Here is a 27,870-nt window from a genome sequence, read left to right on the forward strand (position 1 = left end):
TAGGAAATGTTTTGTTCTGAACTAATTATTATTCTCTATTTTATGTTGATTAAAATAAGTACTTCTGTTTTTAGAAATGGCAAGAGGGGTGCTTGCAGTTGATAGTCCGGCAAAATTAGAAAGAAAGATTAGAAAACTGTTTTTTAATAGTATTGTGTTTGTTGTTTTGGTTGACATATTTATCAGACACATTGTTTAACTTGGACACTGAAGATAAAAAGGGAAAAAAATGATAGGGCTGTGTTTAAACAACACTTTCTATCACACAAGTCAGACAAGATACTCTAATTCAGTGAAATTGCTGTGGTTTGCATACCAACATTGATGATTTTTGACCTAATATCATAAAATGTGCCATTAGGTCCTACCTACAGGAGATATATTTAACACCAATAGACAAACCAAATGTGCACACACACACACAAAACAATCCAGCATACTACAGTTTGTGAGGGTGTTGCATGTAACCACCTAATAGGTGAGTGTATGCACTTGTTTTTATTTTTAAACACTTGCCAACACACAAGCTACAAAATTACAAAACTTCATCTCTTCAGAAACACTCCAAATACATAACAAATTATGCAAGAAAGCAAGCTTATACAGCATCAACAGCCGAGTGGGTAAAGCACCTAACCGGCAACCCAAAGGTCGCGGGTTCGATTCCCGCCTCGAGCTTGGATCAAAGTACTGCAAAAACCTTGGGAGGTGCAATATGGCCACAGAAGCCGATGCGCCAACAACTACCAAATCAAAAAAAAAAAAAAAAACAGCATCAACAAAAAAAACCAAAAAAAAAAAAAAAAACCAGCAACACTTTTCATATCACCTGTCCATCTTCTCTTGAATTTATTCAAACTACCCCTTGAAATTTATTCAGCCTATCAGGCTTAATGTTGAAGTTTGCAGATGGCAGTGTTGTTAATGACAGTATGCTACTGAAACAGGATCTAGAAAAGTTGGGCAGATCGGCTGAGAAGTGTCAACTGAAGTTTAACATTGACAAATGCAAAGTACTGCATATGGGTAGCAGTAACCCCAGAGAAATGTACCAACTGTATGGTGTTACACTCAGAGTAGTGGAGAATGAAAGAGACCTGTGGGTAATTGTGCAGTCAGATATGAAGTTTTCGAGCAGTGCAGACAGGCTGCCAAAGCGGGTCATGGGTCTTGTCAATGATATACAGGAATTTTGCTAGCAGGGATAAGGAGGTGATTATCCCGTTGCATAAGGTCTGGCCACACCTTGAGTACTGCATACAAGTTTGGAAGCCTCATTTTAGGAAGGATGCAGAGTTGCTAGATGAGTACAAGGCTGGTGAGAGGAACAAAAGAGTGCTCTTACGAAGAAAGGCTTAAGCTCTACAGATTGCAGCAGCCAGAGACTAGGCACCTGCGAGGTAATCTGATTCGGGTGTATAAGGTCTTGAATGGATTGAGCAGGCTCAATGCTGATGGGATTCTTTCTCTTGCTCAGATTACAAACCTTGAGGGGCATAAACTGAAATTGAGGAAAGTCAGTTGTCGAATAGATGTGTGCAAATTTGCCCTTAACTAGGCCAGTGCATAGTTGATTGCTGGAACAAACTTCCATCTGATATTGTGGAAGTAGATAGCTTAAATAAATTCAAGGAAGAAGTGGACAAACTTTTGGAGCAAATGGATGTTGTGTGAAATGGAAAACTTTTTTTTTTTTTTTTGGCTGATGCTGTATAAGCTTGCTTTCTTGCATATATATCTCTACCTAATGCTAATACCCACTGGCTAAAGACAGATTTCCACACATCTATCTTGCAAACACCTTTCCTCAGTTTGAATTTATGCCCTCTCATGCACATATTTTTGAGCAAGAGGAAGAATGCCATCAGCACTGAACTTGCTTAATCTATTCAAAGCATCAAACACCTCAATTAGATCACCATGAAGTGCCTCCAGACACTGCAATTTTCAGAACCAAAGCCTTTCTTAGTAAGAGCACCCTTTTGTTCCCCTCATCAATCTCATTGCCCTTCTCTACCTATTCCAGCAGGTTCACATCCTTCCTAAAATGAGTCTTCCAGACCTGTATGTAGTCTCAAGATACAACCTAACCATTGTGTTATACAATGGGATAATCACCTCTTATTCCTGCTAGCAAAATTCCTGTATATCATTGAGAAAACTCCATGAGCTTTCATGGCAGCCTGTCTGTGCTGCTCAGAGAACTTTCATATCTGACTCTACAGTTACCCCCCCCCCTCCAGATCCTTTTCATTTTCCACTACCTTGAGTGTGGTACCACACAGTTGATATGTTAATCTGGGATTACTGCTACTCAGTACCTTGTGCAGTACCTTGCATTTGTCAGTGTAAAATGTCAGTTATCATTTCTCAGCTAATCTGTCATATTTTCTAGATCTTGTTGCAATAGCATACCTTGATTACTGTCATTAACCACCTTGTTAACCTTTGTATCATCTGCAAACTTAGACATTGGGCCTGAAATGCCATCATCAATAACATTAATAAATATTGAAAACAACAACAGGCCCAGCACTGAATCCTGGCGAACTCCACTAATAACATTTATCTAAGAACAGCAGTGTCAATTGATATGTATTTGTACTAGCAGCCAAAATTAAATTTTGCATAGAAGTATTACTAAACACATTCTATACAACATAAGCAAAAGTTTGACAAGGGTCGATTCCCTTGTAAAATGTTGACTTGGCACATTATAGCCTTAGCTGCCAATGCACCATTAAAATCCAAACCAAACCAAAACCTTGTAAAATGAATTAAAAATACTTTCACAAAACTTGACCACCTGTAATTAAGCTAAGGAATTTTTCTCTCTTAACTGCCAGTTATAGACACTTGATAACTTCAAAGAAGGAGAACTATGTGAACTTAAAATGAAACAGAATGGTCCTCTGGCTTGCATTAGATTAAGTAGATTTAATTTATATTTAATTTTTAATTTATGACCATCTCTTATGTGGTATATACATAGTTTATTGATTTATTTTTTAATGCAAGAATAAGCAATGAAAGAAGAAATATTTATTGCTTCAGTGACATGCATTGACTGTTATAACTGAAACTCCAGATCTAGCAATCTATTATCTGTACCCATTCATTTTCCAGCTATCTTTTGAAAAGTAGCTGAATCTAGCAAACCACCTGAGAATTGGCAATTTTGATTCTCAGATTGGCTATTTGCTCACGCATTGAGTCAGAGCTGACTGTGCTATGTCCAGATTTCATTTCAGAGACATAATAGTTTTATTATTATGTCTCTGAAAGTTTTGAGTCCCCGACCACATTATATTTATTTGAAAGTCATTGGATTGTCTACTGCTATTTGTGAGCAAGATTCACAACTTGTTAGTATTTAATGATGGATTACTCAGAATTTTGGATCTTGGGATTCATCCAAAATGTACACTTGGATGAAAATTGCTGCTCTGTGATTAGACACAGCTTTTTTGTCTGTGTGTATTTGCCTGTATGCTGCTTAACAGGAAAGCAGGTGGCCCAGAGGACTGTGGTGATTCAAATGCAAACAGGTCATTATCTCTGCATGATTAAAGAAACTGAACAATGGGACTTTGAAGCAGTTATGTGAAACTTTTGGAGTTGGTTCCTCAACTGTATATGGTATATTTTGAAAGGGAAAATGATTATATAATTACAAATTACATACAAATGAAGGCTCCTGGTCTGTTTTTGTGGTTTCAGCCAAAGATTTTAAACTGCAGTGAGTGTTGCAATGGTCTTAGTACTCGCAAATGAGCATCATCCTGTGCAATTGCCAAGCTATTGCACTACTTTCAAACAAATAACATCACCAAAAGACTGCTCTCTAATTAATTTAAAAGATGAGATATGACAGCCATCCTCAAGAGTTATTGTTCCCTCACCATAAATGAGACCACAAATAAATAGTAGACCACTCTTTCATTGATGTCATTTATTTGAAAGTAGTGCGATACCTAGGCAACTTGTGCTGCAAGAGTTTGCTCTGTTTTGGGTATTAAGACCATTTACAATTTCTTTGCAGTTTAAAATTTGCTGATGGGAAAAATTATAGAAGTGGACAAAATAGTCCAAGTGCTTTTGCATGTATATATGTTGTATTAACTAGGTGATATAGTTTTTGCTGTGTTAAATTGCATGCAATGTTTTATTTTTTATTATACTGAAAACTATATAGTAATACATTTCAATGCATAGATTACATTGTCTTTCTCTCAGTTACATACTTGTTCAGTACAATGTACAATAAGTTTAAGTATAGAAATGTAGTATTTATTTATTTTATTTTATTCTATTCTGTTCTCTTTTTTGAATTACCACTTGAAATCCAGAAAATTCTAAGATTTGGCAGAGATCAGGTTGGGTAGTTCAGCTGTATAATCAAAGAGGAAAAACATAGGTACATTCTTGTGTTGAAATCCCACCCTCCTTTCTCTCTCTCTCTCTCACATGGGAATTTTGTCATTTTGAGAAAGGAAGGAATAGAGTAAGAATGACTGAATTATTTTGAATTACAGACTCAAAGTGAAAAAAAAAAAAAAAACTTAATTCATATTACCTCTGAAAATATACGTTAATCAGTTGATAGTTTATTTGTTTATTTACTCTCATCATTTTATTGGCATTTCTTAGTAATTGAGATCCTGTAACCTACTTAATTTATAATCAGTGCGTGCTACTTTGCCTTAATCCCCCTTATTATTATCATTAGCCATATGGTGCTAGGAAGCTTGAGGCTTTTGCTGCAACAGCCAAAAAAAAAAAAAAAAAAAATTCTAATTTATCCTAAGAGAGAGAGAGAGAGAGAGAGAGAGAAAGAAGTAGAAGGAAATCACCAAGGAAGAAAAGAATGATGATATCCAGCTCAGGACCCTGGGTATGCCAAGCCCATACTCACCAGATGTGAGCCCCTGGGGTTATGTTGCTTATTTTTCAATATTTAAATTTGAACAAAATAGAACTTATGATATTCTGTGTTATTAGCTACTTTACAGCATTATAATCATGTAATTCTTTATTCTCATAGGAATTCCTGAAAAATAAAAATATGAGCTGGCATGATTTATTAAAAGAATGCTTATTACGTCTTGATAAAGGAGAGTACAGATGTACCATAAATGTTAATTCTGATACAGTTCTTTGCTACTCCTGTGGTCTTGATAATTTTAGAATTTTGGCCTATTCCTACAGATGTGAAATTCCAGTACATAATTTACCAGGTAATTTTTTTTTTCCATTTAAACCATTATATAACATGCTCTAGATATGACTGTTTTAAGGAGTTGAAAACATCAGACGAAATTGTTCAGTTATATATTTTGATTCGTCCAAATCATAAGAATAAAGCATGCCCCTCCCCTAATTAGGATAACAAGTTTAAGAATGCCAAATTTGTAGTGGTATATTAGTACAGTCAACCCTTTAAGGCTGTGTTTAGCTCAGAAAGATATCAAATGATTTTCTGAAAATTATAAAACTTCCAAAAACCCATACCACAGCTCAATTCAAATTTGAAATGGATTTTGCATGCTGCCACTTACACCTCACTACACTCCCTTTAATTCCGTTGTTCGAATGGCAACCTTGTAGGGTGACTATTCATATGATTTATACAAATCAAGATAATACAATTGAACAATTTCTTCTGGTGTTTTCAACTTCTTAAAATTGTTATATCTAGAGCATGTTAACCAATTCATTAACATTGCACTTCTAAGTTATGTAGTTAAAATCCAAAATTTCTGGCATCACCCCATATGATAATACCTGTTTACACCAAAATGGGATAACCTATATCAAAATAAACCATTTCAGAATAAAGCATGTGACATTAGGTTACAAAGCTTAAATGCATGTTGGAGACTAAATATGGTGCCAGATAATTATATTCCCTGTCACACTGTTTTCAACCTATTATAGTTGAGTCAGCTGTCTTATTCAGGCTTTAGTTTGGCATTTGCGTGGCCTTATCAGCTTGCTAGGCTGCCAAAATTTTATGTATCCCATGACTATATAAGTGTGTTCTGAAGTGTGTTCTACTCCCTACACCTAAGATTGGCTGATTTAGCTGATTATACCATTCACTAATAGGTTTCATATGATGGCCTCCCATATATGCCTTGGCCAAACAAAACATTCTACGAGGAGTATTTGAGGTAAGTTCATAGCCTCAGTATGAAAAGTTTATTTTAGTGGTCAGATAACATGTTGCTTTTCAACATATAGCCCCTTTGGAGTCAATACACTTTTGCCATCGATATTGCAATGCATTGATTCCAGCTGCAAAGAAAGTTTTCTCTTGGAATTCCAGGAATGCATCCACTACAGCAATGATGTCACTTTAAATGGGAAAATAGATGCCTGTTTCAAATTAGGAACAGGTGAAAGTCCAATTCCAATGATGCTAGATCTGATGAAGATGGTCCAGAATTTCAAAGCTACACTCATGCAGTGCAGCCATGGCAATGACAGACTTGTGAGCAGGCACATTGTCCTAGTGCAGCGGTTCCCAACCTTTTTTGACTCACGAACCCCTTTCAATGTAATATTTTTTTTTTATCGTGAACCCCTTTCAACACAATATTTTTAATGCAAACCACTAAGGCTATATTCTCTGAAATCATATAATATTTCAGAATTTTTATTATAAACTATTTCTAGTACTACGTTTTTATAAGTGATATTGCATAATAATAAAAATTATTAAGTATTATTTATACTTTGTAAAGCAGTTATTAATCAGTCCAAACTAGATTTTGAACAGGATAAGAGTAGAAAACTTGCTTTTAATTCAAATAGTAGCTGAGCATTCTGGTCTCTTGCCAAAGCTATTGGCTGCAATTTTTGCCCATCTCTGTTCCCCCCTCTGACAAAACCAGATGGTTCTGTTGCCACATTAACTCATGTATTGATGATCTTGGTAAATCACCTCAAACCATTCCCAGCACACTCCATTCAATGCCTCCTGTGGACTTCCATCAAAAGGACGTCAGAAGGATTTTGATGAATCTGATGCTAAGGAAACTCCAGGTCCTGATGGTATTTCTCCACTTGTTCTCTAAACCTGCACTCCTGAGCTTACTCCTGTTTTGTGTCGTCTTTTTTCACTTTCTTATTCCAAAGGTGTTTTTTGCTTCTGCTTGGAAATTTACTCATATCCAGCCAGTACCTAAAAAGGATGACAAAATCCCTTCCATCCAATTATCACCCCATTGCGATTACTTCTACTCTTTCCAGAGTAATGAAGAAATCAATTAACTGCCAACTCTTAAAACTATCTGGAAATCTTTCATATGATCAATGACTGCCAGTGTCGTTCCACTGGTGATATACTGGCTTATGTTATAGTCATCTATAGACAAATTCAATGGAAAAGTTTGGTGAAACTCAAGCCATTTCTCTTAACATTTCAAAGGCTTTTGGTCATGTTGGGCATAAAGGTCTTCTAAATAAGCTTCCATCCTATTATTTGCCAGCTGTTCTTTGTAACGGGGTATCTAGTTTTCTCTCTAACTGCTCACTACAGGTGATGGTAGGTTTTGGTTATTTTGGTGTTTTTTTTTTTTTTTTTTTTAAGGAGCATTAGCAACTAAGGCGATATTGCTCTGCGGGGATATGCGGTGGTCATTCCCTGACCTTTCCGCATCCTCCGTATTTGGTGGTCATGGGCTCGAACACTGCTCTAATCAAGAAGCGTGTGCTATGCACTGCTGCTCCTACCCACCTGGCTACGGAGGCGCCAGGTGATGGTAGACGGCTCTCTGTCTTCTAACTTCTGATGAATATGGGTGATGGTCCAGAATTTCAAAGCTACACTCATGCACTCATGTCCACTAATGCTGGTGTTCCCCAAGGTGGCGCACTATGGTCAGAGTTGCCGATGCGCCCAATAAATCCCAAAACAAACAAACAAACAGTTCCCCAAGGTTTAGTTCTTTTCCCCACTCTTTTCCTCTTGTATATTAATGCCCTTCTTCCATTGACTGGAAATCCTATCCATAGTTTTACTGATGATAGCACATTGCATTCCACTTTCCAGTTTGAGAAACCTTGCCCTTCTCAAACAGCTTCAACTTCTCGAGTATCCACTGACAAATCCTTAAATGCTGATCTCCAGATAATTCTCCAGTAGGGCAAAGATTTCAATCCTTCTAAAACTCAGTCCTGTCTTATATCTCGCAAAAAGGATTCTTCTGCTCCTAGACTGCTAATCTCTCTTGTGCGTAAAGCACATTACAAATATTGTTTCCTCTGCATCTAATAAACTGGGTTTTCTCTTTTGCTCTCAGCATTAGTTTTCTTCCAAACAGTTGTTGACTCTGTAGAAATCACAAATCTGACCATGGAATATTGTTTCTACATCTGGGGCGGTGCCCCCAGAACCTCTCTTAGGCTTCATGATTTTTCTATGTGTGAGCAATGTGACACCTTTTTTAACAGTAAGACATATTTTATCCGAGTGGCTACTTTACAGGAACGAACATCATTTATATTTTATTGCTTTTAGCCATCTGACTGAGCCTTATACACTCAGTCACATTTTATGCAACAATATAAATTTATCAGCTGTTTTTAGTTATCTAAAAAGTTTAAATATTTTTTCACGTATTTAAAAGTTACCATTTTTATAAAGGTATTGCATATCTTTATTTCTATACAACTTGACATAGTGACCTAATTTTTTAGATCACTGAAATATAAAAATATAAACGTTTTCTTTTATATGGCTCGGCTTTGGCCAATAAAACCTAAAACAACCAACCAACCAACCAATCTGCTGCACCACCTCTGCCAAAAGTGAGTGGCAAGGGAAAGCAGTCAAAACTGCCCCATCTCAATCACAAGAACAAATAGACATAGAGGTGATAGAAGACTCAGTCTTGGAACTTTTTTGCTGAGAAAGAAATGAATATCAGACAACATCCATACTCCCAAAAAGGATAAACCCAAGACTGAAAAAACAAAGCCCTTAGCCCTTTGGAAGTCCATGGATAGATCCAGAAAATCTAAATAATGATTACATTCAAATTCTTACAATGGAATTGCTATAGATTCCATCGAAATAGTAAGGAGAGTCAGAATAAGCAAGAGGGGCCCAAGGCCCTCTTGCTTAAGCTCACATAGTAGGGCTCTCTTCTCATAGTAGGGTTCCCTTCCTCCTGCTATTTGCTCTTATGTATTTACCACCTGGAAATGACACCCCCCAGGCAGACCTTAATGATCTTATCATGCAATTTCCATCCATGCCCTATTACTAGGAGATTTTAGTGGATGTAGTACTTTGTGATTAGTGCAGATATCGATGGTAGGGGTTGAATTATAGAGCATGTGCTCAAAAATAAGAACCTCACCCTTCTAAATGTGGGAACCAATACTTTTTACCATATGTCTACCCCATACATTTACTGCCATTGGTTTTTCTATCTGCCATTGATCCTTCTGTCTGTTCCAATTCTCTTCTCCCTGTGTGTACATGGGAGGTTGAAAAAAATCTATATGGAAACAGTCACTTTCCCTTGATATCCACCCTGTATAATGGGAGACCACATCATCCAGAAAGGATTTTGTGGTGGAAATTTGATCAGGTGACTAGAATGTTTTAAACATCTGGTAATGCTTAACATCACCAGAGTCAACCAGGAACAGTCAATGAAGCAGTGAAGTATATCACAGAAAGCACTGTCCAAGCAGCAGCAGCAGCAATTGAAATTCCAAAGGTGTCCAATCAGTTTCCACCATTTCCAAAACAATGGTGGAATGTAGAATGCACAGCAGCAAGAAAGGAACAAAAGGAATAAATGATATCCTACCACAGAACCTAATATCCTTCAAATGTATGCACTTCTAAGCTGGTTATATTCAACATCAGATGCAGAAGCATCTTGGATTCTTTTCATATCTTCCATCATTAAGGCAGCAAATTCTAAGGTGGTCTGGGACAAAATCCAGAAAAAAATAAAAAATATAGTTGGACCTCTATATGACAAAATCGATTGTTTGCTTGAAAAAATTCGTTAAACAGAAATTTTGTTATAAAGAAATATGACCTTTCTAACAATGAAGAATACTGTAATTCAACATCTAGAAATATACTAAAAGGTGGGAAGTGGAAATGAATAAATTTTCTAACATTTTAAAACAATTAATTTATTAACACATACATATTAAGAAATGGCTACTTACATGATGTGCCAAATATATTAGTACACTTTTAATAATTATTTCTTTAAATATTTGGTTATTTTTTTTGTTGTACACTGGATTTTACTATACATCGTTCATAAAAATGTTCACACTTGTTTACACACCCAAATATATTTTCTGGCACATTTTCTTCACACCGTGAAAGCCTAGATGCAAAGTTTCAAATGCTGCCAACATTTCACGTTTGGAAGGTGAAATGATTATGGCCCTCATTTTCATCCAACTCATCGTCGATATTGTCACTAGTTCTTTGAATACTCTCTAAAATGTTGGAGTCATTCGGATATTCAGTTGCTATGACATCATTACCAACTCTTAAAAATTCATCAAGAACAATTTCTCCATTGATCAAATCTCTTGGTTGGAGTTCTTCCCAAGATTGCCCAATATCTTATAGTAGTTCATACCTCTCATCGCTGTTAATTGGCTTTTTAGAAAAACTTGGAAACAATTCGTAATCATTGTTTCCATCACATCTTGACTCCACACTTTCGCCAACTGTGATATGCAGATCCACAAATCTATAACTATCTGTGGTGGGTTGATTTCTATTCTCAGTATAATTTTTTTCAGTGGGTGCCTTCGGTAGTGCATTTTAATATTCTTGATAATGCCTTGGTCCATTGGCTGTAGAGACTGTAGTTAAGACGAGGTATTCAGAGGCAAGAAAACAAGCTTCACACTTGTAAGTTTCGAAATTACCTAGTGAAGGTGGGCAGAGCAGCAACAATCAACATGATTTTTCTGTTTTCTTTTGCCATCTTTCTCTCAAAAGTTTAAATCCACTGTTCAAAAATTTCACTTGTCATCAAAGATTTTTTATAGTTCAACTCTAATGACTACTCCTTTGAAACATCGGAGTTGTTTACTTTTGCGTATTACCAAAAGCTTCAGTTTTTCATTACTAGCCATATTTGCACCAACCAAGACTAATTTTTTCCTTACTATTTTTACCACCTAAATATTTATCACCTTTAAAAGTCTGTGTTCTTGTTCGGCAAACATTTAAAAAAAATGAACCTGTTTCGTTCAACGTTGAATGTCTTTGTGCTTGTAGTCCTCCATATTGTTTTCAAAACTGTTCCTTTCCAATGGGTACAGTCTTTTTTGATTACAACTCCACTTTCACTAGGAATAACTGTTTCGAGCAAGCCATGGCACTTTTAAAATTTGTCTAGCCAGCCAGAACTGGCTTGGAATGTTTTATGCCACAGAAAAAATGCGTACTTCATAGCCTTTTCTGTTATTAATGTCCCTAATATCGGCATGTTTTGGTCTCGAATCAACTTCACCCACTTAAAAATTTCTACATCTTCATACAGGCACAATTTCACATGCTTCCAACTGGGTCCAGTTTCCTCAAACAGTTTGAGGATAGAAACACTTTTTTTCAGGATGGTTGACACACTACTGGCAAGGATCCCAAATTTTAAAGCATTTCTGGTTTTTTTTTAATGCCTCCGATCTGCACTATTAAGCACATACACTTTTTCCACTATACTCAAGAATTTCCTCTTAGACATTGTAAGGTTACTTGCACAGCAGCTAAAACAAAACTAATTTAGAGACCACTTGTATCTACCATGTAAACAGAGACTGGTGAAATTTAGGGAAAGTGTGTGATGACTCATTTCTGCAAAACAATGGATGAATTTCTGAGATAAAGGAAAATCACTCTCTCCTATAATTATTAATTCATGCATCAGCTCTATTGCCTAAAGCTCAGAGGTGCAAACAATGTATACCCAGGTCTCTCAAAATCAGTTCATTATATGGAAATTTTCTTCGTTATACAGAAACTAATTTCAATGTAATGACCAAGGGAAAATCAAAAAAATTTGCCAAATAGAAAAATTCGCTATATGGAAGTTCATTAAAGAGAAGTCCAACTATATGTTACACCAACAATACTTGAGGAAAGACATTCGCTAAAGTATCTTCAGAAATATCATACTCCCAAGAGTTTTATGGCCCTTAAACAAAAATGTAAATAACAGCCTACAACTGACCCTTTACAGACCAGGAACTTAAAGCAGCACTCCCCCCCCACAAGGTAAGTGCCATCAGCTAGATAACATCCATTATAAGATGATTAAACATCTGTCATCACAATGATGGCAGTGTCCTGCTCTCGCTCGCTCTCTCTCTCTCTCTCTCTCTCTCTCTCTCTCTCTCTCTCTCTCTTCCCCCCCCCCCCCACCAAATATGAAGGATGCGGAAAGGTCATGGAATGACCACCGCATATCCCCAGAGCAATATGGCCTTAGTTTCTAATGCTCCTAAATAATAATAACAACCCCCCCCCCCAACAGAATCTATCTTGAAGAGCATTTTCCAGAGTCTTGGCTTAAGGAAACTTGCCTTCCCGAATCAAGGAAGGATCCAGAAATCCCAAACAGTTATCATTGTGACTAGTTGCTTTTACAAGATCCTGAAAAAATGGCCAGCACACACCTCATATGGTATTTGGAAGTTGACCTCCTTCAGTATGCATTGCATTGTGATTTCCAAAGGAACAGGTCAGCACTCCACCATTTAATAAAACTGGAAACATCTAATCAAGATGCCTTTCTCAAATGCAAGCACCTGATGTCAGTATTCTTTGATATGGAAAAAGGGTATGACACAGCTTTGAGATTTGTAATTTTAAAAGATATGTATAATCTTGGTCTTAAGGATTATCCTGTAGTTTTTATTACAAATTTTTTTGTCAAACTGCTGATTCCAAGTTGGTGTAGATCCATTCTCTCTCAGCCTTTTTGTCAAGAGGAAGGAGTTCTCCAGGGATCAGTTTTAAGTGTTTCACTTTTTTGCTTCAAAGTTAATTCTGTTACTAAATTTCCTTAACTGTGAACATTGCCCTTTGGTGGTTACTTTAGTATTTTTCAGCTGATGATTTCAGCAAGTTATTGGCAGCCTTAACTTTTGTGAATTGGCTAATAGTTTCAGGTTTTTATATCAGAAAACTGTTTGTACATATTTGTTGCAAATGGAACCTTCACCACGAACCACAATTAAGCTTGGACAAATTGCCATTCCAACAGCAAAATTCTGAGACAAAATTCCCAGGGTTTGTATTTGATGAGAAGTTCACATTTCTACACCCCATTTATTGACTGTGAACAAATTGCATGAGAGGCCTGAACTTCCTTCATGCCATCTCATCAAACATCTGGGATGCAGATCCCAGATTGTTGCACTTTACTTTGAATCTATCGTGCGCATGTCTAAAGTAAATTTTGGGTGTCAGGTTTGTGTGTCTGCTAGAAACAGCATATTGCAAGTCATCTGCATTGCTGTTGGAGCATCTCCTGTACAGAGTCTGAGTGTATGAAGTTACTGAATTGCTTCTTTCACTTCAATAAAAGCAACTATTGTTACAGTATACTTTTAAACTAAAACTCCTGCCAAAAGCATCACACATAGATATCCATTTTTTTTTGCTGTGATGGGAAAATCTCTATAATACTTGTCAGACTGCTGACTGTCTGACAAGTATTACAGAGATTTTCCAAATTCTGCAAACTCAAGGCTCTCGCTACCAATTCACAAAATTTTCTCCATTTTATTGATTGAACCATGAACCTCACCTCTCCAACATAAAAATCTGACTTTGTCCCTACTTATCAAATACTTCAAAAGTTATACAGTGATGGTTGTTGTCAAATTACAGGTCTAGTTGTCCAATCATTGCTAACATTCCATTTTTTGCCTTTCTTATCAAACATGAATATAAAAGGAGGAAGTGCCTGAATTTTTGGAAAGCTTGATCGTAGTGTGACATCCAAATCTCTGCTTACACCTTCTCATCCTGTTGGGACTGTTGGACTTAGGATATGTGCCCCATGTGTAAGGTCATAACTCAATCAGTAATGCAGGGTTTGAGGACAGTACAATGGAAACTTTGTTGTGGCCAACCTGGAGCCCCAGTCCTACTCCAGAACACCATTTTGGATAGTATACATCAAGATGTACCAGACCAAGATGCTCAGCTTCATTGAATAAGCCAGTCATTGTCCTGAGAATTAGTTCTGGTGTCTGTGTACAGAAACCTTGTTGAGGGTCTGTATACCACAGGTTTACTGTTATCAAACTGCTTTATGATCACAGAGTATATTAAATTTTGCTTTTCTCGAGTTATAATCTGTTTCTCTTAGTGGCTAAATAGAATGGTGTGTATAATTATACTTAGGAATTGTTTATTAGAATTATTTATTATTGTTTATGAATTGTAAATAACTAAGATAAAACTAATTAATTTTACTTAAAGTTTCAGTGGTATCTCGTCCAGACTGTTACTGGGGAAGGAACTGCCGTACTCAGCATCATAAACTTAGTCATGCAGCGTAAGAAATTTCCATATTTATTTATTTTAAATGATGAACATTATGAAAAGTAGAATTATTTTATCACCAAAAAATGTTTTAATAATTTAATGTTAGGATTACTGGGATACTTCTGCTATCTTGTTTTTCTCTTAAGCTTTCGCTGATGATTTGCTCAGCAGTGATTGAAATAAAAGCAGGTTGAGGAGGATATGATGAGACATGAAGAATCTCCGGACATGAGAGGGACGAAGCCTCAAAGGCAGCAGAGCTCTGACAATTGTCCGCTACATCTTCCTGTGTAATCAGAGAGGCACTTGCCTCTCTGATTACACAGGACAGGACTTCTCACTGGACTGAAAACTGGCTTTGTTATTTGAGGTGGGAGTGTAATTGACCTCATGATGCAGAGAGCAATTGATTGCTTTGCTAATCTTCACACTTGGTGGATCAGAGGATGACTGAGGGGAACGTGGCCTGTAGCCCTTATTCTTCTTGCAGGTGTGACTTTCCAGGCTATCCATCTTCTCCATCAGTCGCTTTATGCTGTGTAGGATTTTGAGATTTTGCTCTTTAAGCAGGTTGTTTCTCCTTGCAGGGCATATATGAATATATAGATGGGAAATAGTTGGTCAGAAGAAGTTTGTAGAGATCTCAGCACTAATCTGCTGTAAGATAGGTTCCATGGACTCGCTGAGCATCTTTGTAAGCTTATTTTTAGTAACTGTAACTGCAGGTGATGCTTCAGCGTGCTGCTTGTGGAAAACGTCAGTATTCCATGCCTACAATTTTCTGGGCAAGCATCACAACCAAGACTGTCTTGAATTGAGTCTTCCGTGTATGATGGAGTTGTGTTGGTCCACAATCTTGCAGAAAGAGAGGGGGGGGGTCCATTACTTCAGATAAAATTTTCTCTGTAGTTTGAATGTCTTCACCCCTGTTTACCAGAACAGTTGATTCTTTTGAGGTGTCCTGTTGTTTTGCACAAGAAAGGCAAATAAAATTTTGTTTCTTTGCTTTGCTAAGCTTTTTGATATTCAAGGAGGCACAGCAGCCTCCAAAAAACTGATCACAACTAATACATTTAATTGTAAGAATATCAGTTTTTGGACATACGCTACATATTTTTTCAATGGGCACACTGCTAGCTTCAACCATTATCAAAGAGAGAGAGAGAGAGAGAGAGAGAGAGAGAGAGAGAGAGAGAGAGAAGGAAAAACAATGCTCACCCTTAATTAGCTCTGTTGGAGGTTGTAAACATATGTCGACTATTGCTGTATTTACAGAAGCTCTTTCTGTAATCCTTGGCCTTGTCCAGGAATTATCTTAAACAGTGGTGGTTCAAGAGCTATATGCAACAAGACAAAGGCAGGCAATATGCAATACTAAAAATGTAAAAAGGTGCTTTACCTGAAAGAGCGAATGGAAATGGATATCACGATTGGAAAGGGCTTCCTTTCTAGCAATCCAAGAGTATAAGATGTTGTTGGGTTACTCATAAAAACTGAGGGACTTAACAGGAGTAAATTCTTGCACTGTCGCCACACATGACCGCATGCTCACTTTAACTAAATACTTGAACTGAAAACGTGTCACCTGTGTTAAATTTAGAATCTATTCGTTATTTTATTTTTTTTTTGTTTGGAAATTATTTATAATATAACAACAGGATTACAATAACTAAAGAAGTGGAGGAGAAAACATCCACAAAACTTGATTTATAGACTGTGAACAATAGATTTGAAACTTTATATAAGTAAAGTACTTTGTGATATCCTGAGAATTTATTTCCATAATTCAGGGCACCTTAAGGGCTTTTTTTTTTTTTTTTTAAATAGAACTTTTTTTGTAGTATATTTATTTATTTCCCTTTCCTTTTCTCCAACTTTATGCTAACCAGGGCCCTTCTAAAGGGGCTAGAGCAGTGGTTTTCAACAGGGGTGCTGGGGCACACTAGGATGCTGCAACAACATTCCAATATTCATGCCATGTAATTTGGTTTTAAGTTATTTAAACTTTTGTTTTTTGAAATTTATATATTTATTACATTATAAAAAGGTGTATGGTATCCATTGTACCGTATCTTTTTAATTTTGTGGTGATCTATAATTGATGTTTATTTAGTACCTCTACATAAAGAATATGAGTATATATAATTTGTATTGTGAATTGCAATTTTGTTTATAATTATAATAACTATTGTATAACATATTTTTATAATTTTATATATATACACAGATGGAATCGGATTATTAAAAGGTCAAAAACCACTGTGTTAGGTGTTTCTTTTGGCCTAGGGGTGTCGTGAAAATATTACTGGGACACTAAGGGTGCCGTGAACCGAGAAAGTTTGGGAACCTCTGGGCTAGAGTAACGACCGTAGTTCACCTGAGTACACTTAATGTCCCTCCAATACATATTTAGCTTTTTAATTCTTGCTGATTTCACTTTGTAAGCTGTTAGATTACTTGAGGGCATGGAACAGTTCTCTTTATAATGTTTTTTTTTTTTTTTAAACACCTTTTTTGTCTTTCATCTTTCTTTGCTATTTAGTCTCTTAAGTAATCTCCCCCTCTATTGTTACATCATAAACATCAACATTATAAGTACAAAGGGTACTGGACATGTGTGTGGACATGTGTTTTTGTAAAGGGCGGCTCCTAGAACGTGAGTTCAACTCCGCCTCGTATCTCTGTGAAGAACAGTATCACTACAAATGGACCAGATGTGTGTGACGTCGGTTTGTGTGTGTTCTGTTGTTATGTTCTGACCGCTTGGCTACCCAGAAGCATCAGTCACCTGGACAGATGATTCTGGGTACTCGTCCACACCACGGGAAGGTGGGCCAGTCCCAATGGAGCACGTACTGTCTCAATACGAGACTCTGAACCACCTGATGTTGCCAAAAGGTGGGCCAGATTTCTCTGGGGGCCCACTCTAGAGAGGGGAAAAAAAAAAAAAATAAATAAATAAATAAAATAAAAATTAAACTAAAAACAGAAACAAAATGTATTTCCCATGGTGCAAAAAAAAAAAATAAATAAATAAATAAAATAAAAAAAATAATAATAATAAATAAATAAATAAATTTTAAAAAAATAATAAAATAAATAATTAAATAAAATAAGAAAAATAAAATAAATTCCCTGTGATGAAAAAAAAAAAAAAAAAAGGGAGAGCTGTCTGGCACCAATGATAGTCCACATCCCAATTGTCAGAACAGAGCACGAGTAAAAAAAAAAAAAAAAAAAAAAAATGAAGCTAAGTAAATGAAAAAAAAAAAAAAAATAATAATAATAATTACAGAATAATTAAATAATTTTAATCCCACAGTGAAGAGGAAGATGTAAGTCGGGGTGCCAGCAGAGAGAGAGTAAGAGAAAAAAAAAAAAAAAAATACTAATAATAATAATAATTACAGAATAATTAAATAATTTTAATCCCACAGTGAAGAGGAAGATGTAAGTCGGGGTGCCAGCAGAGAGAGAGTAAGAGAAAAAAAAAAAAATGTGAGAGTGGTTATCTATCCTGCACAGAGGGAGAAAGAAGAAAAGGTGTGCCAAGGCTGCTCCTAGTTCCAGGGCAGGACGCGGAAACAATGCAAAACCGAGGTTAGAAAAAAAAAAAAAAAATAGTCAGTAGAAGGGGTGACTTTCAGTTGGCAGTGAAATTGTTAATGATCGGCATTTCCACGTCGGTCATTGACGATCAGTGTCCTCCTCCAGGCAAATACCTCAGCTGCAAAGGTCTGGAAGGCTTCGAGGTTGTTTTGGGTACATATCAGTTGATGCAGATCTACTGGTGGGAAGTCCTGGATCTTATTCTGGAGACGGTTTCTGATATCGTTGTAATGTACGCACTCCAGAAGCAAGTGTTTCCAACTTTCACTTTGTCCGCAAAAGCAGGAGGGAGTGTCGATGAGTCCCAGTGTATGCAGTTTCTCATTTAGAGAACCGTGTCCGGTAATGAGAAAGGATGATTCGAGGCTGAGGGAGAACCATCGGGCGTTATTTTTAGTGGTTGCGAAGGTTACCTCCGGAAGAAAACTCCGAGTTACAACCCCTACAGTAGAAGAATCCCATCTGGTCTGCCATACATTGAAGAGTTTATTGAGACATCGAGATTTCTCCTGCTTTATATCTGTAGTTAGTGAGAGTTCTATATCCAGGATCGTTGCCGGAATACCTTTTTTAATTCGATAGCAGAGCCCCTTGTAGATTGTGTAAAGGTCGAGAGGGAGGGTGCCTGCTATAACTTGGAGAGCTGCTGTAGAGACTGTACGGCAGATTCGATGGGTCGCCAGTAACATAGCTCTTTGTATAGAGTTTAGCTTTTCTTTCATCTTAATGATGGGAACTCTGTGAAACCAGACCCCGGCAGCATAGGTTACTATTGGGAGAAAGACAGCTTTATAATAAAGAAGAAGGGTTCGTTTTGATAGTCCCCACTCACTTCTTGAGATCCGTATAATTGCGGCGGAGAACTTTTTGGTCTTGGAACTCAGATGCTGTAGATGGGGGAAGAAAGACAGACGGTTGTCTATTACTACTCCCAGGACTTTTGTCTGTTCTACGAAGGTTAGCTGGGTTCCGTTGATTTTGACCTGGGGAGGCCTTCGTAAGTCGAGTCGGTTTTTAAACACCATCATCTTAGTTTTGGCAGGGTTGATTTGCAATTTGTTGATTGTTGTCCAGGTAGAGAGATGGTTGAGTACTCGCTGTGCTGTGGATTCGAGGGCTGCTCTGGAATGACCAGCGACCACGATGGTGAGGTCGTCGGCAAACGCTATGATTTTCGTTTTTTCAAAACTGTTACTGAGCCAGCTCTGGAGCACCATATTCCACACCAAGGGCCCCAGGACAGAGCCCTGGGGACACCCACGGTGGATGGGTTTAAGGACTTGGTGATATTTTGACTTAACTACTATTGTACGTTGTGAGAAGTAGCTTCTGAACAGCCAGTAAAGATTGTTTGGACATTCTGCTGTGCGAAGACGTTCCAGTGCACTTTCCCACCATACATTATCGAAGGCCCCCTCGAAGTCAATAAACAGAGCGAGTTCATATTTGGATTGCGAAGTTTCCAGATGCAGGATCAAATCAGAGAGGGCATCTTCACATGATCTGCCCTGGGTGAATCCATATTGGGCTGGTGAAATCATACCTTTGGAGAGAAAGAGATTCGTGATTCGTGGTTCATCCCACAGCGCCAGTTCTGCTTACCAAAAGTGGCCCACTGGGCACTCACATCCTTTCGTCCGGGCTTCGAGTCAAGCAAGCCGGACTTCTCACCCATTTAAAGTTTGAGAATAGGTTGAGGTCGTTTCGGCCCCAAGGCCTCTAATCATTCGCTTTACCGGATGAGACTGATTCCCTTTCCAAGGTCTTGCCCAGGTTTGCCAGCAGGGCAATTGGTCTGTATGAACGAGGGTTTGTTATTGGTTTATTTGGTTTTGGTATTAGGCGGAGAAGTGCAACCTTCCAGGGCTGGGGGAACTTTGATTTTTGGAGGCATTTATTGTACAATAATAGAAGATGTTCTGGCTTTAATTTGTGAAATCTAATGATGAAGGCATATTCAATTAAATCCAGTCCCGGGCACTTTTTCGTATTTACTTTTTTGAGGACCTGATTCAATTCCAGACCGGTGAAGGGTTCAGCGTGGGTCTGTGTTATATATTCGGCATTCTTCTTCCGGATACTTTTGTGTTCCGGCAAGTCATTCTGAGGGTTGTCGTCTGGGAAGAGCTTATTTATGATGGCACTGACAGAGTCAGTCCAGTTAGTGGTTTCATTTTGATCAGCCTGGACAGTGCCAGAGATATCTGTTGTGAAAGTTTTTCCCCGTGTGATTTTATACAGTAACCCCCAGGGGTTTGAATTTCCAGATTCTAGGACGAATGTAGCCCAGGTTTCTCGCTTTCTAGTTGCTATTGCCTTGGTGTATGTATTCTTTTTATTCAAGTATTCCCTGTGTAGCCTTTCGACGTCTGCTGCTGGCCAGTTTCGTCGGTTCTGATACTGCTTTCGTGCGCGGTGGACTTCCCTCCTTAGTGTCATAAGTTCCGTGTTCCACCATGCACAAGGTCTGTTGCATGGGACTTTCTTCCTTGTTGCTCTATACGAAGCTCTGGTAATTGCTGTTTGTATTACTTCACTGTATTCTTCTGGTGTTGCTTCTTCATATTGGAGAGGGTCATGTGTTGGAAAGTCTCTATTGATGGAGAAGTCGAAGGCATCCCAGTCGACTGTTCTTAGGGAAAACCTTACTAATTCTGTCACTCTTTCCTTAGTAGTTGTCGGCAGGCGCCTGGTCCCAATGTGAAAATAGATGACCCGATGGTCACTTATCGTCCAGTCCGGTATTGTGACCCAATCCCAGACGCATGTCCGTAAGTCATTGGTGGTTAGTGTGACATCAATATTAGATTGTCCAGTGGTGCTACAATATGTCGGAAGATTGTTGGGTAGGTTATGGATGGCTAAATTTCTGTTCAGAATTAATTCCTCTAGAAGTCGCCCACGTGCATCCAAGGAAGTTGAGAACCACAATGGGGATTTGGCATTAACGTCTGCTGTTATTAGTATACTGTTAGAGTTAAGAAGGTCAATGGCAAACTCAATATATCTTAGGAAGTCATCTATATCCCTGGAAGGCGGACAGTAGAGGGAGATGATATATAGTGTGATTGAAAAGAACCTAACCTGGATGCAAGTAGCAAACTTTGTGCAGAGCCCGTGAATTATAAGGACATCAATTTGCTTATTGAGTACAACTATGCAGGTCTTAGGGTCAGTGCTAGCTGGCTGTATGAGTCTTGTCTGCATTGAATAGCCCACTATCTTGTGTGTGTTTTCTGCTGGGACTTTGATGGTGTATGGCTCCTGTATTGCAATTATGTCGATTTGGTGAGTCTCGGCTGCCTGTCTTATTTCATCCGCAACTGTGCGGGAATGGTGAGCGTTTATCTGCATGATGCGTAATTTAATTTGGCTGGAGTTCTGACTATTACTGGCTGCTGAGGATGCTGCCGGGGTAGGTCTGGTAAGCTGTTGTTGAGAAATTAGGTTCTTATTCATTAGTGGTCCTTTGCCGTGCAGTTTCTAGAGCTCGTTGATACTCTGGGCAATTTACCTCTCTAACTGAATGTTGATGGTCTTTCTTTCTCCGTTTGCAGTTGATGCAGCTTGGAAGTTCGTCTCGGTACGGACATTCAGCATGAACGTGTCCGCTTCGGGCACAGTGTCCGCACGTTGGAGAAGTGTGGGTGCAGTGGACAGAAGTGTGCCCATAGCCCAGGCAAAGGAAGCACTTGGTTACTACAGTGAATGGCCTGAACTTGTGGGAACTACAGCCCAGAAAAATTCTGTTGAGCGATATAACTTTTTTGTAAAGATAGGGGTCTAGTGTTATGACTCTATGGGCAGTAGAGCTGCCTTTCGCACTTGTGGAGAATCTGAATGTTACTCCTTTCTTTATTTCATCCAAGGTGACTCCATAGTCCACCAGGTTTTTGTGGTACATGTCTTCTGCCAACTCGTCGTTGGTCATTGAATTGGGGATAGTATAGATGATCACTGATGGGTTACTCATCTTTGGAGGCCCAGCTGTAACCCCAGCAGTTTGAAATGAACTCGCTGTACAGATGTTTTCCAGGTCCTGTTTTGAGGCAGTTTCAATAATAACTCCTCTGTTTCTTACAGGGCGCAGTGACTTGATTTTGATTGATTTAAATTCATTCTTCAGGGTGTTTTGAACAAGGTCCTTTACCGCGCTACTTGTTTTTAACTCAGAATCTTCAGTGGCTCTCAGTAGTAGGACATGTTGTGGACTCTGCATTTCTGATCTATTTATCCGTAGGTTGGAGGTTGGTTCTGGTCTGGTTCCGGAGGGCTGTGTTTTCACTGCAGCAGCATAGGTGCGTGCCAGCGGAATTTCCAAAGGAGGGCTCGTGTCTTGTTCAGAACTCTCTGAGAGATTTGGTGAGAACTTGGAGACTGTATCAACCACTTTTTCTAATAGCTGGATTTTGGACTTGAGTTCAGCATTAACTGCTTTTAGTTTCTCATTGTCTATTAGGAGAGCTGTGGAGATAGTCTCCAAATTATTCCAAAGCTCTTGTACCGTATTGCTAGCTGACTTTGTAATCCTATTGGAGTCTTGGTTTAGGAACGCAACCAGTTTTTTGTGTAGCATTGCTACTACCTGATGCAGGGATAGAGATGAAGTATTATCAGTGTTGACAGTCAGAGTTGGGACTAATGTAGATGGAATTGCCAGCTTGCTGGAGGTTTGAATTCCAGCCGCTATAGTTTGATCGAGGGCCGATTGTGTCAGAGCAGCCGCAGTTAGAGTAGCAGGAGTGGCTGCAGCTGAATAGCTTTGTTGGGCAGTAGAGGCTATATTGCTAGTTACTGCAGGAACTGGGGTAGCATCGCTTGCTAAGAGTAATGCGGAAGCTGCTTTTGGGGTTGGCAATATCGGTTGAACTGCAGCAAGTTGGAAGGCTGCTGGAGATGCAGAAGAAGCCTTAGTGGCCAGTTTCAGAAGTGGTGGTGAGGCTTGTGGATGAGAAGAATCTGAAGCTGGATTTTTAGTAGTTGAATTGGCAACTGGTGTCGACATGCTAAATTCTAATTTTGATGACATCAGCGGGTCTGGGTCGGAATCTGGGGGCTCGGCACAAGGAGACTTACTGTTATCATCAAGGGGAAGCAGAGGGGGAGAGCGAGGCTCCCGGTACTTGGATTTCTTTTTAGTTTTCTTTTTCTTCTTCCTGGAAGCAGTTGTTACTGGCGCCCTAGGGAGGAGGGGGCCCGAAGCCTCAGCCTCATCTCCCGCATCCTGAGGAACATCCTCTGGAGCTGAGGAGCTGGACTCTTCTCGAGAACTCATACGTTGTGTTTGTGCTGGTTTGGATGAAAATCCGATAAGGTAGCGCAGTCTACCAATTTTAGTATCGGTTTCCAGATAATTTATTTTAGGCTAAAGATTTACTTCTGGTATTTATTAGTTTCAGAAGGGGGCGTCATAATCTACCATAGTTAATTCAGTATTCTGTTAGAAGACACGTCACTGTAATACGAGTTCAGTGGAGTATGACGTCAGTATAAACTAGCACTAATTAGCACCCGATTAAAGATCATAAATCATTATTAATAGATGCCAATAATACAATATTAATAAAAATCAACTATTAATTCCATATTGTGATATCATCATTAGATTGGGTTCAGTTTGATTACTAAAATAATTTATCCAACGCTACTTCAACCTCCGAACTGTCAGCCAATGGGAACTGAGTCACGTGACAGAAGCACCGCAGACTAACCCCTTTGTTCTTCAACTAGGGAAGAAGGAATGGCCGCGTCCACGTGGTTGTATATTCTAAGCAGTTAGCAGCTCCCGGGAAAAAAAAAAAAAAAAAACTGGACGAGTACAAAATGATAAACTCACAGGATACATAATTTAAAAAGGCATTGCAGTTCTATTAGAAGATTTAAAATGGTTATAGTTATTTCCTCTGAAGCACCTCTAATTTACACTTAATTAGAATCTGAAGAGCAACGGCCGAACCTATAGGGCGTCGCCATAGTGCACGTCGTAGAGAAAAACGACATGATGCGAAAATTTTAAAATCTCCATTTCTGTTCAACGCCTTAGAAGTTCAGCATGAAAAAGACACCAAAAGACTCACCTTCTCTTATGGATTGTAGTACACCAGAATTTAATCCGAGAAACGCAAAATAATTAACTCAATTTAACTCAAATAACGGAGCACTAATTTACTCGACCGTACGGGCAAAGTGTCCACTAGGGGTCTGTACAAAGGGTACTAGGAAAGTTTTGCAATATGACGCAACAATGAATCACAGGAAGCTGCTTGTTGCGACATGTTCATACGTGCATAGTAGCCGCCGCGCCAAGTCGATGGGCTCAGTTATTCATTAGTAGTGAGAGTGTAAAGTGCTTGTGATGGCATCGTGGTCACGAAATAAGATAAGGACAGTTTTGTGGTATAATTTCGTGCGTGGTTTAACCATAGACCAGTGCTTAGAAGAAATGACTCTTGCACTAGATGATGATTGTCCACATCGTACAACGATATTCAGGTGGTATAGAGAATTCCAAAGGGGAAATTTCACTCTGGAGGATTCTGAGAGGCCGGGAAGGCCACGAACGTCAGTTACGGAGGAAAATGTTACTGCTGTGAGGAAAATGCTTGACGAAAACAGGCAAGTGACCTACCAACAGATAGAGGATACTTTGGGCCTAAATGCACCAGCAATTCGTTCGATTCTGCAAGATCATTTGCACGTGAAGAAACTTTGTTCTCTCTGGGTGCCGCATCAACTGACTGAAGAGCAGATGACACGACGTGTGACTTGGTGCCGGGAGATGTTAAAAAAGTTCGATAAGGGACAATCTCGGTATGTGAACAACATCGTGACAGGAGACGAGACTTGGCTGTACTATTACGATCTGCCGACCAAGGCTCAAAACAAAGTTTGGGTCTTTGATGATGACGACGCACCCGTAATTGTCAGAAAATCCCGATCTGTAAAGAAGAAAATGATAGCTGTATTTTTCAAATCGAGTGGAATTGTGGAACGTGTCGTTTTGGACATGCAGAAGACAGTCACAGCTAAGTAGTATACTGAACAATGCCTGCCTAAAGTCATTGGATCTATGAAGAACCTGCGGCCAAAGTCAAGAATGGACACCTGGTACCTCCATCACGATAATACTCCAGCTAACCGCGCCAAAGCCTGCACCGAATATTTGACCACGACAGGACTGAAACTTCTCGAGCACCCTCCCTGCAGGCCAGACCTTGCTCCCTGCGACTTTGCACTGTTCCCGCATGTGAAAATGAAGCTAAAAGGGAGGCGGTTTTCCAGTGATGAGGACCTTCTATGGGCTTGGGACAATGAGTGTGCTGTACTCCCTAGTGAAACTTGGCAGAACTGGTTTAAAGATTGGTTTCGGAGGATGGAGAGGTGTATTGAATGTAGAGGAAATTACTTTGAAAAAATTAAATAAACAAAGCTGTATTGCAAAACTTTCCTAGTACCCTTTGTATATTACTTGCATAATTTTAGCTGCTTTAAACAGGATCAGCAGAAAGCATTTGGTAACTTTATTCTTAGGATTTTTTTAATTAGTTATAATTTCTTGGCCCTTTTTTTTTTTTTTATGTTCCTCTTAATTTTAATGTGTACCTTCATATATTTCTTTCAGGCGATATAACCATATCTGTGAGCAGAGCAGAAATGTCTAGCAAGTTTCATCTTGAAATTAGAGCCTACTTTTTTTAGGTAAATTATTTTGTTCTGTTTTTTTAAATACAACCTGCATCCTCAAAATAATGTGACTTGCTGCCCACTGTGGTTTTCAAAATATTCCTTGTCAGATCATAACCATAGCTTAGCACACTTCAGCTTAGAACAAGATTTAGTGACATGAAACCTTCACATTATATGTATTTTTTCCTTTTATATATATATACATAACAAAATATCAAGAGCAGGTAAACTCTTTTACTTTGAAACCAATTTGTTATTGCATATTGTTGAAAAAATCCATCTTTAGAAACAATGTGGATACAGATAGTTCACTGAAATTTTTGTCTGTTGAATACCAATAGAAACATAAATTGAAGAATATTGTAAACAACGTTGGTACTGCAATTTTCATCTATTTACATTTGTATGTGTATTTGATATAAATAAATAATAATGAAAAACAATAGTAAGTATGAATTTTTCTGAGTGAAAACTTAGCACACTTTTATTCCCTGCCTAATGGGATTATCAAAAACCACTTTTTTTTTTTTTTTTGATAATCCCTGGGTGCAAAGAGTCAGGTGTCAGCACAATGAAATTAGGTGGAAAATGAATCCCACACCAGACACAAGGAATAATGAGGTAACTGTAAGACTACAGGGTTTGGCCATTGTGATTGAGTACCAAATCTATCATCAGCATGGCTGTGCACATAGGAGATATGCAATTGGAGTCTGTGCCCAATACTGTTTTAACACCCGGTAGAATGGTAGTGGAAGACTGTAGGTACTGGACATTTCCTGTATATGGCATGCAGTACATAGAAATAACATGTATGGAGCCTAAAGCAGTGGTAATCTGAACATATACTGCATGAGGAGTTCAAAGCTCCTGTATTTTAGTTAAAGTGAGGGTTGGATTTCTCACTATGATGACAGCCCACAAGGTATATGTAGAAAATTCAACTATTCTAAAAGTTACAGGGTATTGTTGTACCCTATCCATGTGAATATATGGCCCTTGGAGCAGCATAACATCTATTTTCCTCTTCAGAAATGAGCCTGAATTGGTCTGCCACAGCCTGAGCCCACTATGCATTCAGTTGCAGAAATTTTACAGCAGGGGCCCCCCTTCTGTATTAGGGTGTCTAGTCATAATCTATTCTAGATTGCATCTGTTTCCTGGCTTTCAAATACACCAGGCATTTTGGATCTATAACTGAATGGTTAGAATCTAAGCCGTTTTTATTACATTTATTGTAGTTGTGCCCTATTATGGCACGTCAACCACATGTACTCTGTTTCTGGTTGCATGTGTGGGAAGTATGGTCAAATCTTAGGCACCAGAAACATTCAGTACAGGCACACGTTCCCTGAACCTGTGACTCCCCCATCCAACATAGATTCTGTCACGTTGTTTGAGTAGATTCCTTATGTTTGGGGATAATTCATCTACCCCGTTAACATTGCAGTCTGATCGTGACTTTGTATGGTATTTTGGACAACTTTGGTTTGAGGTTTTCTTCGGGACATTTCCTGTATATGCCTCTCAATTACTTCATCTCAGAGGTCCTCCTTGGTTATCTCCTTATCCATATCAAAAATGATTATTGAGGGTCCCTTCTTTCTTGGTAGTTCTGCATAGACACCCATGTTTTTTACCCCTTTACTGTTAATTATAACATCTAAGTCAACTCAACCTTAGAGGCTGTTTTAATAATAACTCCTGTGAACCTAATTTTTCTTATTCCCTCGATTTTCAGGGTTTTAATATCACCTTTTAGGTTCTTTATAACTGCTCCTTTCAGTTCCTCACTATTACAGTGAATACCTTCCTCAGTTGGTCTTAGTAGTACTATGTTTGTTGCCTTGTTTAGAGGCAACTTGGGCCCTTTTGTTTTAGCCTGGGTTTCCTTGGCAGTAGTCCACAGTACCTCTGAGTTTAGTTGCAGCACCTGGATTTCTCTGTGCAGGCCTTGCACTACCCTTTCCAGCCTGGTCCAATGTTCCGCAATGCCTGTGCAGACTGCTGCTGCTGTG

The 27,870-nt window shown here is 38.6% G+C and overlaps 1 protein-coding gene across 5 annotated transcripts in view; it reads left to right on the forward strand.

The window, feature by feature from the left end:
• LOC150081835 (E3 ubiquitin-protein ligase CHFR-like) overlaps nt 1-27,870 on the forward strand; it is a 352,893-nt gene that overhangs the window by 313,892 nt on the left and 11,131 nt on the right. For 3 of the 5 annotated variants that reach the window (XM_090378932.1, XM_090378934.1, XM_090378933.1), the window contains exons 15-17: nt 5,045-5,237; nt 14,492-14,567; nt 25,788-25,864. In XM_090378932.1, coding sequence (XP_090235058.1) covers nt 5,045-5,237; nt 14,492-14,567; nt 25,788-25,827 — 309 coding nt within the window. In that variant the 3' untranslated portion in view covers nt 25,828-25,864. The remainder of the gene's footprint in view (nt 1-5,044; nt 5,238-14,491; nt 14,568-25,787; nt 25,865-27,870) is intronic. The other 2 variants (XM_090378929.1, XM_090378930.1) reach the window with 1 other exon arrangement.

This window comes from Mastigoproctus giganteus, chromosome 8, assembly GCF_048544385.1.
Source record: "Mastigoproctus giganteus isolate SK-2022 chromosome 8, ASM4854438v1, whole genome shotgun sequence".
Classification (NCBI taxonomy): domain Eukaryota; kingdom Metazoa; phylum Arthropoda; class Arachnida; order Uropygi; family Thelyphonidae; genus Mastigoproctus; species Mastigoproctus giganteus.